At 41.6% G+C, this 15,632-nt stretch overlaps 1 protein-coding gene across 4 annotated transcripts in view; it reads left to right on the top strand.

The window, feature by feature from the left end:
* FAT3 (FAT atypical cadherin 3) overlaps positions 1-15,632 on the top strand; it is a gene marked incomplete at its 5' end in the record, with an annotated part of 328,465 nt that overhangs the window by 284,843 nt on the left and 27,990 nt on the right. For all 4 annotated transcript variants that reach the window (XM_082063483.1, XM_082063481.1, XM_082063482.1 and 1 more), the window contains 3 exons: positions 2,037-2,835; positions 12,628-12,762; positions 13,745-13,902. In XM_082063483.1, the coding sequence (XP_081919609.1) occupies positions 2,037-2,835; positions 12,628-12,762; positions 13,745-13,902 (1,092 nt within the window). The remainder of the gene's footprint in view (positions 1-2,036; positions 2,836-12,627; positions 12,763-13,744; positions 13,903-15,632) is intronic.

The raw sequence follows: 15,632 nt of genomic DNA, 5'->3' as shown, positions 1-15,632 counted from the left end.
CACATTTCCAAGGTCAACTTAGCTTTTTAGGAATGTGAAAATAAGACATGCAATAGAAGTCCAGCTCAAACTTAGCTTTAGAGTCACTGTTGGGGAACTTTGTAACCAGGGTAATTCTGATTACAAAAAGCTGTAAATCCAAAAGTAATTTGTCCACATTTCTCTGGCCTGCCAGAGAAAATGTAGTAGGGTTCAGTAAATAAGCAAGTCTAGGGAATGAATTCTTCCTCTTCATGGAAATGAGACATGGTCCTATAAGCTAAGCCTGCGATGCAGGCTTCCTCCTCTTGCTTTACTGGTGTTGATTTCTCTCAATCCAGCCCGTCTGGTCCTTTACAAGAACATTTAATGCTATTGGCAGCAGTAACATCCACAGTTAGTTGCAATTCAAGAAATATAAGCTCTGATGCTAGTTGGCAGTTCAAATCAAAGTAATGTTTTACAACTTTGCCGTTTAATATTCCAGCAGCCAATTTTTTGAGCCTTGTAGGAAGCTTAAAAAAAAACCTCACCTTTTTCCCATGCCTTCATCCTAAAATATCCTTCTTTACAGGCAATTTGCTAGCCAAAGTTCCAGTATAACCAAAATTGGGCATGAGAGTTAAATCTAAGCAGCATCCTCTAGCTATATAAATCCATGTCATAGAAATGAAATATTAGACAGACCACAATTTTTGACATGCACCAACATGTTCAGAAAACCACACTGTTGGATTTTGGAGGCCTAATTCCTCCCAGGATTATTTTCTTTAGGGATTTCTGCAATGAAAACATATTTTATAGTTTCCTGTTGTGTATAGACTGTAGCAGTGTATCTTTCCATTCGTACATGCCAGAGTGCTGCTTTCTCCTTTCGACCATCGGGTTCCTCCTCTGTGTTAGGTTTATTAAAAAGTAATGTTAAAATTGAAAATGGAATGGAATGGAATATCTGTGCATGTACGTGTGTATGTGTGTGCACGTACACATAAAATCTTTTTCTAAATACTCCACCCAGCCTTTTTATGAGTGAGGATGAATGATTTTTAGAGAGTCTTAGATTTACTTATCCTTTACTAATAATGTCTATTACTGTGGCCATCCTGCCTTTTTGTTTCTTCAGCTTGTAAATTTTCCTCCCCATGTCCAAATACAAAGATCTTTGCATGTGTAGTACATCTCTGCCTCGTGGTTTTTTAGTCTTCTGTTCTTCTCTGGAGCAAATAAATGTGTGGAGCTATACATCTTAATAGTGACCTCAATGAAACATTTTTCTTAGTGCAGGAGAGGACACTAATTCAAGTTTGCACACCTTTCTGTCAAGATGGCCTTGGGTTTTTCGTCATACTTGCTCTTTTACTCTCTGTAAAAAAGAGCAAATTATGCTATCATACGTGCTCTAGGTCATACAGTCATCTGTTCAAGTGCAGTGCTGCTCTTGTATTTTATCATTAGTGGCAACACGAGTGCCTATTTCATTTTTGGAGGGTGATAAATTTTATTTATTTCAAGCATGTTTCTTGATGGCTTCAGGTAAAGTAGTACAGAGTGCTGTAGAAAACTCGGAACTCCCTCACACCCACACAAACTAAGCAGGGTCTGAAACTCTTTGGAGCACACCAAGCAAGGCAGGAACTGTGCTGGTATTTCACTGGGATTCAGCCTCTTTTCCAGAGCAGAAAGGAGCCCCAACTCCATTTGGTGCAGAATATACCGCATTCAAATGTCTCTGTTGTGAAGAGGACAAGTGATAGCTGTGGGATCCTGGGAACATTTCAGATTGAGTAATGAGACATACTGCTGACACATTTCTCTCTGCAATCCACTTAGCTGAGATATCTGTGCTTCCCTAAAGGGTTTGTAAGTTCCACTGCTAGAAATGGCTGCGACGTTTCTTTACATATGTATTTTGCAAATGCTTTTGGGAAGTTCTTTGGAGAGGTCTTCAGAATTACTGATGCTATGAAAATATGTATAGCAATAAGTTACGGTTTTTGGCTCTTATATGTGGTTTTTATTTTGTTTTTTTGTTTTTTTTTTTTTCCGGATTACATTAGGCAAAGGACTCTGGGAAGCCTCAGCAGGTTTCCCACACCTATGTTCAGGTGAGAGTTATTGAAGAGAGCATTCACAAACCGACTGCCATTCCACTGGAGATTTTCATTGTCACCATGGAAGATGATTTTCCAGGGGGAGTCATTGGGAAAATTCATGCCACAGATCAGGACGTGTACGATGTCCTCACATATTCGCTAAAATCAGAGCAGAAAAGTTTGTTCAAGGTCAACAGCCATGATGGGAAGATCATTGCCCTTGGAGGGCTCGATAATGGCAAGTATGTCCTGAATGTCTCTGTCAGTGATGGCCGGTTCCAGGTGCCCATCGATGTTGTGGTCCACGTTGAGCAATTGCTACAGGAAATGCTGCAGAACACAGTTACCATCCGTTTTGAGAACATTTCCCCTGAAGACTTTGTGGGCCTTCACATGCACGGATTCAGGCGTACCTTGCGAAATGCAGTGCTCTCCCAAAAACAAGACAGCCTACACATCATCAGTATTCAGCCGGTGGCAGGCAGCAATCAGCTTGACATGCTGTTTGCGGTTCAGATGCACAACGGTGGTTTCTATAAGCCTGCCTATTTGATTCAGAAGCTTACCAATGCAAGGAGACACTTGGAAAATGTGATTCGTATTTCTGCTATCTTGGAGAAGAATTGCTCTGGACTGGATTGTCAGGAACAGCACTGTGAGCAAAGTCTGTCTATTGATTCGCATTCCTTGATGACCTATAGCACAGCACGAATTAGTTTTGTGTGCCCACGCTTTTACAGGAATGTGCGCTGCATGTGCAATGGTGAGTACTGCTCCCTGTCCCCCTCCCATCTTTACACATTATGCTCTAGGATCGGTTTTATTCTCTGATGCAGATTAGAAGGGGCATTTCAATTCAGTCCGTTAAGGCACGACTGGCTGATGTATTGTGGGAATTGATTTCTCAGGCTCGGGAAGAATTGTTCATGTTTACTGATGTAAATGGAAGTTGATGAACTTTGGCCTTTTACGACAAAGACCGCTTTCCTGGAGGCCCTGTAATCAGAGCCATCAACCAGCTTCCAGGGGAGGGGAAGGAAGGGAAGAGGAGAGGGAGGGATGTGGTTTCCCACCCCCTCGGTGCCACCACTGAAATAAACCTGGAGTGTGACCACAGCAGAACAGCCTGGTCTGCAGCGATGCACCAGCAGCCTCCAAGGAAAAGGACCCCTGACCGGAGCCGTGCAGGTGGAAAGGCCTTTTCCAGTCCCATATTGCAGAGAGGCACGGAAACCAATGAAGTATTTTATTAAGTAACTGCAAGCAAGCACTGTTACTGACCTTTAACACTACAATAGGTGACAGGGTGGTGTTTTGTCTGCATTTCAGGCTGCTCCACGCTTTGGCATGGATTTCACATGGGCAAGTATGACAAATAGACCCGAGAGCCCATCTTCCTTATGATTCTGCACTTGGAGGATAAAACCTCAGGCAGTTATAATAATAGCTCTGTTTCTTTTGTTTGCCAGGCTGTTTGGTCCTCATTCCACTTCATTTAAGAGTGGAGTAAAAAGCTGCTGTAAAATCAATACATCTAAGTCTCCCTCATCTTAAGCACACATGCACACAATCACACACAGAGCAGCACGAGAATTCAGCAGCCGTGTCTCTCAGTAGCCAGCCTTTGTTTCTGCAGCATTCAGCAGCACTTTGTGTCTTACCATCGACCTCAGCGGGGATGAAAATAGGCAGAAATTGCATAAAACTTAACCAGTAATCATTGTCTCCTGCAGCACATGAATAATAATGCCATAGAAGTTCTGTAAAAATATCAGAATTCTGTATCTTAGGTATTTTCATGTACGTCCAAGAGCAGACTGGTCAATTTTTAAGTAATAGTGTTATAAGTTTCAAACAGATGTATCTATTATAACAATAGTCGCCATTTTGTTACACATGAAAGGCTCCGAAATAAAGGATTTTCACAGGTTTTAAAGGGACAGTGCTGCAATATCCTCCAGATGAGTCCAGGAGCCAGTGCACGAGTATCATCTGCAAAACTCTTTTATATTATCTAAATCATAGCTTTGTCTCATTTTCTTAACAAGAAATCACAAATCCTCATCTCCGTGGGGATAGTGATAGCCCTCACTGTCAGAAATTGCTTTTCTGGCAGACAAAATTTTCACTGTTTGTAATTTCATTTCACTACTTATTAAAGTCAATAATGATGTATTACTCCCTTCAGATCTTAATAGTATGTGCATCTGCCTCATAATCCCTTAGTTTAGCTCCTAAAAACAACTTTGCAGTGCAGTACATTTCTGATCCAGCAGCTTACTCCCTTTTTCACCCTGCACAGCAAGTTTGCTCTGGAAGCACAAAAAATCAGCTGGGACAGAGATTTCCAAATGTTTCTGTCATGTACCAGTCAGTCCTCAAAGCAGCTGGCGGGCTGCTGGAACGGCAGTGTGGTTGTGCAGGCTGTCTGTGCTCCCAGCCTCTGGACCATTTAGAGACTCACAGAATCACTGTGGTTGGAAGAGACCCTCAGGATCATCAGGTCCAACCGTAACCTAACTCTAGCACTAAATCATGTGCCTAAGAGCCTCATCTACAAGTCTTTTAAACACCTCCAGGGATGGTGACTCCACCACTTCCCTGGGGAGCCTGTTCCAGTACCTCACAAACCTTTCCATGAAGAAATTTTTCCTAATATCCAATCTAAACCTACCCTGGTGTGACTTGACACCATTTCCTCTTGTCCTATCACTTGCTACTTGGGAGAAGAGGCCGACATCCTCCATGCTACAACCTCCTTTCAGGTAGTTGTAGACAATGATAAGGTCTCCCCTCAGCCTCCTTTTCTCCAGGCTGAACAGCCCCAGTTCCATCAGCTGCTCCTCAATCACACTTGTGCCCCAAGTCCTTCATCAGCTTCGTTGTCCTTCTCTGAACTCAGTCCAGCACCTCAGTGTCTTTCTTATAGTGAGGGGCCCAAAACTGAGCACAGTATTCGAGGTGCAGCCTCACACAGCCCTCACGTGGCTTGAAGGCTGCTGTGTGGGAGCAGTTGCAACAGTTTCACAGTTTCACAGTATGTTTGGGATTGGAAGGGACCTCAAAAGATCATCTAGTCCAATCCCCCTGCTGGAGCAGGAACACCTAGGTGAGGTCGCACAGGAACATGTCCAGGCGGGTTTTGAATGTCTCCAGAGAAGGAGACTCCACAACCGCCCTGGGCAGCCTGTTCCAGTGTCTGTCACCCTTATTGAGAAGAAGTTTTTTCTCAAATTTAAGTGGAACCTCTTGTGTTCCAGCTTGATCCCATGACCCCTTGTCCTATCATTGGTTGCCACCGAGAAGAGCCTGGCTCCATCCTCGTGGCACTCACCCTTTATATATTTATAAACATTAACAAGGTCACCCTCAGTCTCCTCTTCTGCAAACTAAAGAGACCCAGCTCCCTCAGCCTTTCTTCATAAGGGAGGTGCTCCACTCCCTTAATCATCTTCGTTGCCCTGTGCTGGACCCTCTCCAGCAGTTCCCTGTCCTTCTTGAACTGAGGGGCCCAGAACTGGACACAATATTCCAGATGTGGTCTCACCAGGGCGGAGTAGAGGGGAAGGAGGACCTCTCTCGATCTACTAACCACCCCCCTTCTCATCCACCCCAGGATGCCATTGGCCTTCCTGGCCACAAGGGCACAGTGCTGGCTCATGGTCCACCAGGACCCCCAGGTCTCTTTCCCCTGCACTGCTCTCTAATATGTAATTTCCCAGCCTATACTGGAACCTGGGGTTGTTCCTCCCCAGATGCAGGACTCTACACTTGCCCTTGTTAAATTTCATTAGGTTATTCCCCGCCCAACTCTCCAGCTTGTCCAGGTCTCACCGGATGGCAGCACAGCCTTCTGGCGTGTCAGCCACTCCTCCCAGCTTGGTGTCATCAGCAAACTTGCTGATAGTACATTCTATTCCCTCATCTAAATCGTTAATGAATATATTGAATAATACTGGCCCCAGTACTGACTCCTGAGGCACTCCACTAGATACTGGCCTCCAACTAGACTCTGCACCATTGACTACCACTCTCTGGCTTCTCTCCTTAAGCCAGTTTGCAACCCACCTCACTACTCTATTGTCTAGACCACACCTCCTCAACTTAGCTGTGAGGATGCTGTGGGAGACTGTGTCAAAGGCTTTACTGAAGTCAAGGTAGACCACGTCCACCGCTCTGCCATCATCCATCCACCTTGTTACATTCTCATAAAAGGCTATGAGGTTGGTCAAGCATGACTTACCCTTGGTAAAGCCATGCTGCCTGCCCCTAATAACCCTCTTATCCTTGATATGCCTTGAGATGGCACCAAGGACAAGCTGTTCCATTACTTTCCCAGGGACAGAGGTGAGGCAGCTTGTCCTGGTCCAGCTGGAAAGCTGGAAGGGTTCCAACCGCTCCCCTTCGAGCCGCTGGGTGCTGATTTCCCTTGGGTGGCTCACAAGACTTGGGGTGGGGTTGGGCATGTCCATTTCACCATCCAGCCTGTAACGAAAAAATTGTCCAGAGCTGCTGATTTAACTATAGCTACCAGAGTGGTGAGAGCATTGGTGCCTCTTACTTGCACAGAAACAAAAAAAAATCTGTGCTTTGCCCTTCTCCACATTAGTTAATGTTTCAGCCTCTTCTACTGTTTTTAATTAAAGGACCCACAAGAAAAGTCTTGGTATTTACGTAAATACACAGACAAACACTGTTTTATCGCATAGGAGGTAACACAGAGTTCTCAGGGCATATTAATTAGAGAATGTATGTGTAGTTTTGCTTTCATGAAGGCTAAAGACTAAGCCCAGTAAAAGAGTTAGAAAAATGCAAATACTACTTTGATCAGTAGTTCTTGTACATGCACATAACTGCAGCAAGTCAGGAAAAAGTGCACAAAATACTAGAATAAATTTCTTCTGACTTGTTTAACAAGACAACATTAGCAAGATATTATCAGTATAATAAAAGTATTATACTTCTTTTGTTACTAGGATAGTTTTATGATCCAGTCCAGTAAATATTAATAGCTTGAATTATGACAAAGCCATTAAAATATTGCATATGTTTCCAGAGATCTGATTCAATTATGACCGAGAAAGCTTGAGTTTGAACTAATTCTCTCATTCTTGAAATATGTATCATACTTGGAGTGTTTTTCCCACTGGCAGATGTCACAGATATGCACAATTTATGCATGCCAGCTGTGCATAACTTACCTAGATTACCTTTGTGAGCAAACTGAGTTATCTAACATGAAAATGCAGGGAAGCTGTGGAGTGGGCAGTGGGTGAACTTTGGAGCTTCAGCAGCTCAGCTCTGGGAGGACAAGTTCGAAAGTTCAGGTGCATCAATCTAAGCCTTTACAATCAATAAAATTGAACTGAAGAGTTTTCTAATAACAGACTGTCTCCTTAGATTTCTGGCTCATATGCTTGTGTTTATATGAAAAATACTGTAACAAACTGGGGTTTGTTTCAGTGCGGCTATAGGGGCTCCACAATTGCCAGTCTCCCACCACATGATGTGAGGTATGCAAACATCTGCCAGCGCTTGTGGGAAATAGAGATTGGAGGACCAGAATAAATTTATTCATGTAAAATAGTTCTCCTGACATTCTTATTTTTCAGAAGCAAAAATCTATTCTGCATTTTTATTTTTCATGTAATTCTCTTGTGTTGAGACAAAGATACAGGGAAGAAGCAGGTTTTGTTGGGACTACTTTGCTATGGAGCTGTTCTGCATTATAATCTTATGAAAGTGAGATTACAGTAATATGTTTATGGGAAAGGACTAGATTGAAGTCACCTTGACAAATGTAGGTATATATCTACATCTGACCTGGTCATTCCAGGCCCCATCTGCAGACAGTGGAAAGAATGAGGTATTTTTAATGATGTTATACATCTCTCCCTAGATGTCTAGAATCAGTCGGATGAATCATGCCCTGAAGTTAGATGAGATGAATTTCATTTCAAGTGTTTAATATGGTTCTGGCTTAATAGTTTGAAAGAATTTTTTCTAATAGACCCAGAAGTGTTCAGCAAATGTGCAGACACTCACATCCACGTTATTTAATCAAGTGAGTAGCAATCCTGGACCACTTTCTCATGAAACCATGCAATTCATACTCTGTGGAGCCACTTCTAGTGTTTTGTGAATGTTCAGACAAAAGGAAATGGTAGACTGTGATGATCTGCTCGTAATATGGGACTTAGTCTTCAGAGGTGGTGTGTGTCCTCAGCCCCACAGAGCACATGTTGCCTCTTAAAGAGTACTGGGTGTTTTGCAGGATTTGACATCAAGAACCCAATTCGTACATGTACAACACACCTTTTCCAGTTTTCAGGAATCACACAAATACTAACGAGCCTTGAGTTGTCCTGGCGAGGTAGCCAGAAGATCGAAGGTGTCCTGTCTATGATTGACAACAAAGAACTGCAGATAAATTGAATAGATTTGATTTTGCTGTAGTCCTTTTAGTGTTGCCCTTGAATAAGGAGAGATGTTTCTCCATGTGAATATCACCCATTTAAGGCCCACACTGAGAATGCACCATATGGTATAAAACCTGAGAGAAGTGAAGCGGGAACATGAGAACTGTAGAACTGGGGCAAGTGGGAATTGCTCTCTAACACTCAAAGGATCTTAAGGGAAGCTGTGATCAAGGAGTGGCTGGAACAAGTCAAATATCTCAGTTTGTCTAAACCCGTGAGGGAATGTGATTCATTAGGACATACAGTGTGACACACACTTTTCCAGGGGCACTTGAGCTAACTGAAACCCATAGTTCTGTTGTGCAGAAACAAGTTTGTGGTATCTGCACTTCTCTGTATACAATTATCTTTGCTTACAATACCTGGTCACCATGCTCCAAAAATAAATCAGATTGCGACTCCTGAGTTGACTGTCCTCCCTCTCCACTAACATAATTATTAAACTGTTTTAAAGGTAACAGTTTGGAGCTTTGCTTTATTTGCTTTCCGGGACTTTGACTTTCAGTAGTCACCTTTCAAGCTGACTTTTTTTAATATTCGCACAGATTTTGAAGAATGGGCTCACAGAAAAAACACTAAATATCTCAAGGCTCAAGTTAAAATTGTTAAAGCGTTCAGTTTTCAAAACCTGTTTACATTCCTGCAAGTGATCGTTCTCTGGATGGACACAAATTAAACAAGTGTCTCATTTTGCAATGGAAGAGTGTTTTCTTCCTCAGTATACTAGTAGGGAGATGCTAATGCTTTTACATATTTTTAGAGAATTAAACTGAAAATTATCTGTCAAAATCAAGGAGGTCTATTCCGCCTTTTCCTGCCATGCACTGGCTGACATTAGCTCATGTGTCTCTTTGATACCTTGTAGAGAACAACTTTATTATTACCAGCCTGAGTTTCAGGGGAATGCTATGGATTGCCTGGACTTGCCTGCAGAAAAAAAAAGCGATCAATTCAAATCCATATTTCTCAAATCTCTTATTGGATGGTAAATAGACTGCTCTTTGGAGTGGAAATGCAACATTAGAATAATTTTATTTAAACTCAGGCTGTAAACCTTTGATGTGGACAATGTAGCCTTGAACGATTTCACAATTTTGCTCTGCATAGTTGTGAAATCATCCTGAAAGTGCGTGTTAGCTGGGGCAATGCAATAATGCAGATTTGTACCTTATGTACTTATAACCATATAGACAGGCATAAAGCATTTCTTCTCCCAAGTCTGAATATTTTAAAACTTTTGTGACAGCTATGAAATTCTGCTGCAGCAGGATGAATAAAAAGTTGATTTGCTTGTAGTTTACCAGAAGTGTTCTTGGCCTGCAAGGATAAGCAGTTCCTTAGTGTATCACCACAGTTGCACTAAATACATTAGATCCTTTCCATATATTTTCTTACTGTAGAAGGATGACTCCAAAGTACAAATCAGAGTTTGGATCAGCTAGGAAGACTGACAGAGATGGATAACAAAGGAAGCTATTGCTTTATTGCTTCGTGTCAAAGATAGTCATAGGTTAGGTAATGTGAAAATTTGCAGAGCTGCATTTGGAAATCTCAGTGCCCCTTTGTGCTGCACAATGTTGAGCTGTGGGGCTTTCGTCCAAACAACTCGTCTGTCAGCTACACAGAGGCTCACTTGAAGTACAGCCCCACGAAAGGTCTGAGCGTGTTCAGAGGGGAAATATACTCTGCGTACAGCAGAATGCTCTGTATTTGTCACATAAGAAGGAGTTAAAATAGTCAAAAGAACCAAATAAAAAATGCAAGGCAGCCTATAGAATATTTAATCACTTGTTATAATTTCAGAAATAATTGTTACTTGCCATTGAATTCCAAAGCATGAGAACTTTTCCTCCCCCCAAAAAAAAGTAAAAAAGCTATAGAAAATATCATATCTCTCTTAAATTCTGCAGACTTTACATTTCAATAGAGTATAGTTCTCTGGTGCAGAACCCTATTAAATGACATTTGTTTCTTGATTCCATAAGGCTTAAAATGTGACTGTACATTGAAGCTGTTATTCCCGATAATGTTACCTACTAAAGTGATTAATAAAGATTGCCATGCATCATTTTCTAACAGTGCTACAGGCAGTACTTTAAATCGTTTACTGCATAGACCTCTCAAACAAATGTTTGACAAAGGAGGGGAGGATGTTAAAGATTAAATTGACTGTGCTGTACATCAAGCAAGACATTTACAGTCATTGCCATATTTGTAGTCAACCCATGTCCACTTTGAAACCCACAGTAGTAATTTTTCTTTTTCCAGAAAGTACTTACAGTGCCAGATAATTTCAACTATGCTTACTACGAGCCCTTCTTGCCTTGTACTGAAGTGTGAGAGCAATAAGATTCTTTCTTTCATTACTGTCAGAGATATGCTCTCTGACAGGTTGATTTCTTCCTTTATAAATTGTAAATAAAATACACATGCTCAAAAAACTAAAGCAGTTTTTGAATATGATAAAGGTCCTGTAATAAACAAGAACTGCCAGTATTCGGAAAGTGATGGGTAGGAAGGTGCTGACTTTTTATTGTTAAAATCATCACCTGCATGTATTAAGTAAATGAATTTGACAAGCAAAACAAGAGACGCCTCTCCATTCCCAGCAACCGGCTTTTACTCTGCTGGAGCTCTGGCTGCAGATCAACAGAAGCAAGGGCAGGAATCCCTTTTTTCCTCCACTTAAAGACTTTAATCGCATCCACACCCAGGTGTCCAAAGGTAGAAGCTGACCCTGCTTCTGCCAGCTTCCTTCTTGCACCCAAGAAAAGGCTGTTGCGGAAGTCCTAAGAATTCATATATTAAGGAGCAATAGTTGTATCATGCTTTGCATTATTTGTAGACAGTGTTTGCAAATCTTTTAAGATTAGGGCAATCAGAACAGATCTATTTAGACACCTTTAGACATTTTGGACAAACCCCATGGAATGCTAGTAGTTCATTTGACACCGACAGGCTTTAATGCAAGCCCTTGGCATGCTGAGCTTGATAGGTGTTAAGAATTTAGGAGGTTTTGAAAAACCTTAATGTAATTGCATCACACAAATATTTGAAGCAAAATTAAAACTCACTATTCCTCTGTCCCTTCAGATTACTTCCCTTATAAAGTTAGTGGCAGTTCTGTATTCACCTATTCTTGGGCAAGATTGGATTCCATATTAATAAAAGATTTTTAGGGAAGAGCTGACACTAGCATTTGAAATAATTTTATCCAAATTATGTTCTTCCCCAAATACAAAAGGACGTGGATGTTTTGCCCAATTTATAATTATAAATTGCAGCTGGCTATTTAGAATATTAAGCTTCTTCTTTCTTCAGTTAAGTAATGACGACTAATACAGTCAACTTATTTTTGGTTTTCAGAATTTCTTCGAGTTCTTTGTGTTCAGAGCAAGTAATCCACTTTTTTTTTCCTGGGCATGTGCAGTTTCAGGTGTAATGGTACCTGTGTAGTCACAACCAGAAGAAAGGAGGATAGATTTTGGCAGCCTGGGCAAGGTACACAATAGGATTTGAGATCTCAGATATGTCAGGAGGAACATGGGGACAGAGCAAGTTTGCCTGTGCTGTGCGATCAGGCTGGCAGCGTGTCCTGTGCAGTACGAGGATGAAAAGCCCAGCTGTCACTCTGTATCCCAGGAATGGCTGTTTCTTATTTTGTCTCCTAGAGAACTCTACCTCCTTAAATTAGCTTCTCATGGGTGTGCTGGGGCAAAAGGAGTGCATAGTTTCAGTCATTTGTTTTCTCATATCTCTAAATCCCCTGCACAGGAGGCTTTGTGAGAAGATGAATGGCTTGAGAGTAACCACACGAATTATAAACCAGTTACTGCTCATAGTAGTTGGTTTTTATAATACATTGCCATGGGTTTTAGGGCAGCCTTTCAGGAAGAACCATAACAGTTTTTCTACGTACTTGTCCAAAGGACGTCTCTTCCATGAAGGTTATTATTGTTAAGCCATTCTTTGCTTGTACTGAAGTGTAAGATCAATAATTGTCTTTTATTACTCTTGTAGGGCTGAACATCATGCTTTACACTGTGTATATGTGACAGTATGTTAACTTATTGCAGGAGGACTCTGCCCAGGGTCTAACGATCCCTGTCTGGAGAAGCCGTGCCCAGGGGACATGCAGTGTGTGGGCTATGAAGCCAACCGGAGACCATTCATCTGCCAATGCCCACCAGGAAAGCTTGGGGAGTGCTCAGGTGTGTGTCACAGCGCTAAAGGGGGGTATATTTGAACAACAAGGTGCTGCCATTCTCATTCTGTAATCAGAGGTACCACTGAAGTCAACAGAAGATCATAGAATCATACAGTAGTTTGGGTTGGAAGGGACTGTCAAAGCTCATCTAGTCCAACTCCCTGCCATGAGCAGGGACATCTTCACCCAGATCAGGTTGCTCAGAGCCCCATCCAGCCTGGCCTTGAACGTCTCCAGGGATGGGGCATCCACCACCTCTCTTGGAAATCTGTTCCAGTGTTTCAGCACCCTCATTGTAAAAAAATTTCTTCCTCATGTCTGGCCTGAATCTCCCCTCTTTCAGTTAAAAACTGTTTGTCCTGCCATAACAAGCCGTGCTAAAAAATCTTTCCCCATCTTTCTTGTAGGCCCCTTTTAAGTATTGAAACGTCACAACAAGGTCTCCCTGGAGCCTTCTCTTCTCCAGGATGTACCACTTAACCCTCCTCAGCACTGACACTGGTGCATCTGTTTATAAGCCTGTGAAATACTTGGTTATGGGGCTGTATGAAGACCATGATGCAGTTTCCATTGGGAAATTCCCACTGACTTGGTTGAATCCCAGATCAGTAAAACAAGCTGCTGAGAAAACAAGACTTTTCCTAGAGATTGTTATGCCAGATGTTTTCCTGCCATGGGCAAAGCTCTATAATTAGCTCTTCTGGTTATGATTTAGATTACCAAAATTCCAATCTTTATTAGTTAAAAGACTACACCATCCCAAGAAGAAAGCTTTACAACAATTGTTCATTAATATAATACCCTGTCTTATTTTCGGGGAAACAGAGTAGTAGGTGCCAACTTTTTTTCCTATCGAAGTTTGGTTTGGTTTATTTCTTCCTAGATATTCTCATTATTTCTATAAATTCTGTAATTAACTTGACAGTTGAGGAATTATTTAAGGTGTCACTAAAAGAACATGTGTCTTTTCAAAATGGTTATTTCAGGCCACACTTCCCTTAGCTTTGCTGGGAATAGCTACATTAAATACCGGGTTTCTGAAAATAGCAAGAAAGAGGAATTCAAGTTGGCTCTCCGTCTGCGAACCCTGCAAAGCAATGGGATTATAATGTACACCAGAGCGAATCCCTGTATAATTCTGAAGGTAATTAAAATAACTTATCTTTTCCACAGTTGTTTTTCTTGATTATATGTTTTCTGTTAGCTCACAATTTGGGGAATGCTGTTCTCATTTCAGCTGTAGGTTGAGAAGATGAAGTCTGATCTGTTTCTTGCTAACAGGGAAAAACAGCAATTTCCACAATAGCAGCAGCAACAACAATCAAAAAAGCAGCTTGTTAGTGGTACCGCACTTGGAAAAATGCTCCATTGGGTGCTGTTCGTTATAAGAACATTATGTGTGTCTGCATGCAGGAGCCAATCCGCACAAGATGTAAGATTTGGCCATTTACGTGACCATAGAGGCAAAATGATGCGTGCTGAAATAGCTGTTCTTCCCGTGTGCCCGTGCCTGTGGTTGGAGGATATGCCCTCACTGCTGTCCAGTTAATTCCAGAAACCAACTGCTTAGAATGTTTCTCCTACTGAATATGAAGACTTCTTCACTTTTTAGATTAAGGTTATTTATCCCAGAGCCTTATGCTTGGCTTTTAGGTAGGGCAGGATCTGCTGTTGCAGTGGGTATGTCCTTTTCCTAGGTATGGCCCTTGGCTTCCATAAGTGTAGAGCTTAAAAAGAAGCGAAGCGTTACATTCAGCATGTTTTTTGAAGAAATGGCATCACTTAAAAGATCAGAAATTGCTTGAGGTTTGTTTGTGAAGGTCATTTAGCAGAGGAACATCAAACCAAGGTCTCACAGAGGTGCTCTATGGCAGACAAATGGCATTATGCTCAAGGGATGTAACCCTAGCAGGTCTCTTCAGGGATGGCAGCTGATTCATGAACTGTACTTTTGGGATCCCTGAGATTCTTTCAAGTAAGTCACACTTAGACTTTCCAAGCATATGTTTCTTTGATTTGCAAACCAGAGGTAAGGCCATTTTTTTTTTTAACCAGGTATGTATGTTGTGAGATAAGGAGGTACTCAGAAATGAGGCCATTAAGGAGATTAATTAGAAGTCTATAAATGTGAAGTTGTTATCATTTGAGCATTGCTTTCAATTAAATTAAACATGAGGAGGAGCTTTCCAAATAGAGGATAAAGAATGGGATCCTGTCCTCTTCTGAGCACTCTGGCATCATTCCAGCAAAGCACTTAATCGCTTGCTTAACTTCCTGTATTTGAATGCAATTGGAAATACTCACATACCTTAATTTTAAACATGTACTTAAGTATCTGCCGGATTTGCACCAGAGGGCCCAGCACCAACACTGAGCTCCAAACACTGGCAGAGGTGGAAGAAATTTAGACCCACCACGTAGTACGAGCCCATGGGAGAACGAGCAGAAAACATGACCACTATTGGGGCATATAGTGGCACTGATTTTTTTTGAAGCAAGTCTCCCCCAATGCCGTCTATTTAAAAATTAATGCTGCAATATGGTTTTCAGTGTTTAAATGACCAGCTTAATTTTGGGAGCTCATACATTAGAGATAACTCCGGGGATGGGAATATTTCATAATCATAACACAGTGTCCTTCTTGAATGAATAATCAATTCCATAGAGCAAACTGCTTGTCTGCTACTTTGCTGAAAGCCTACCAGCTACACTGTGTTGATGCAATATAATAAGGGTGTTATTTATTCAGCTGTTTCAAATAAAGCATCTCATCCATCGATTTTGAGAGGTTGGCCATTTTTTTGGTTGTGTGCTCTGGCTTTTAAGACAATTGGAGCAAAATGAGATGCAGGTCAATGGCCTTTTCTTTTTCCT

The sequence above is a fragment of the Streptopelia decaocto genome (assembly GCF_964273445.1).
Source record: "Streptopelia decaocto genome assembly, chromosome: 1".
NCBI classification, from domain to species: domain Eukaryota; kingdom Metazoa; phylum Chordata; class Aves; order Columbiformes; family Columbidae; genus Streptopelia; species Streptopelia decaocto.
The sequence above is the reverse complement of the archived record's forward strand: the minus strand, read 5'-3'. Positions and strand labels throughout refer to the sequence as shown.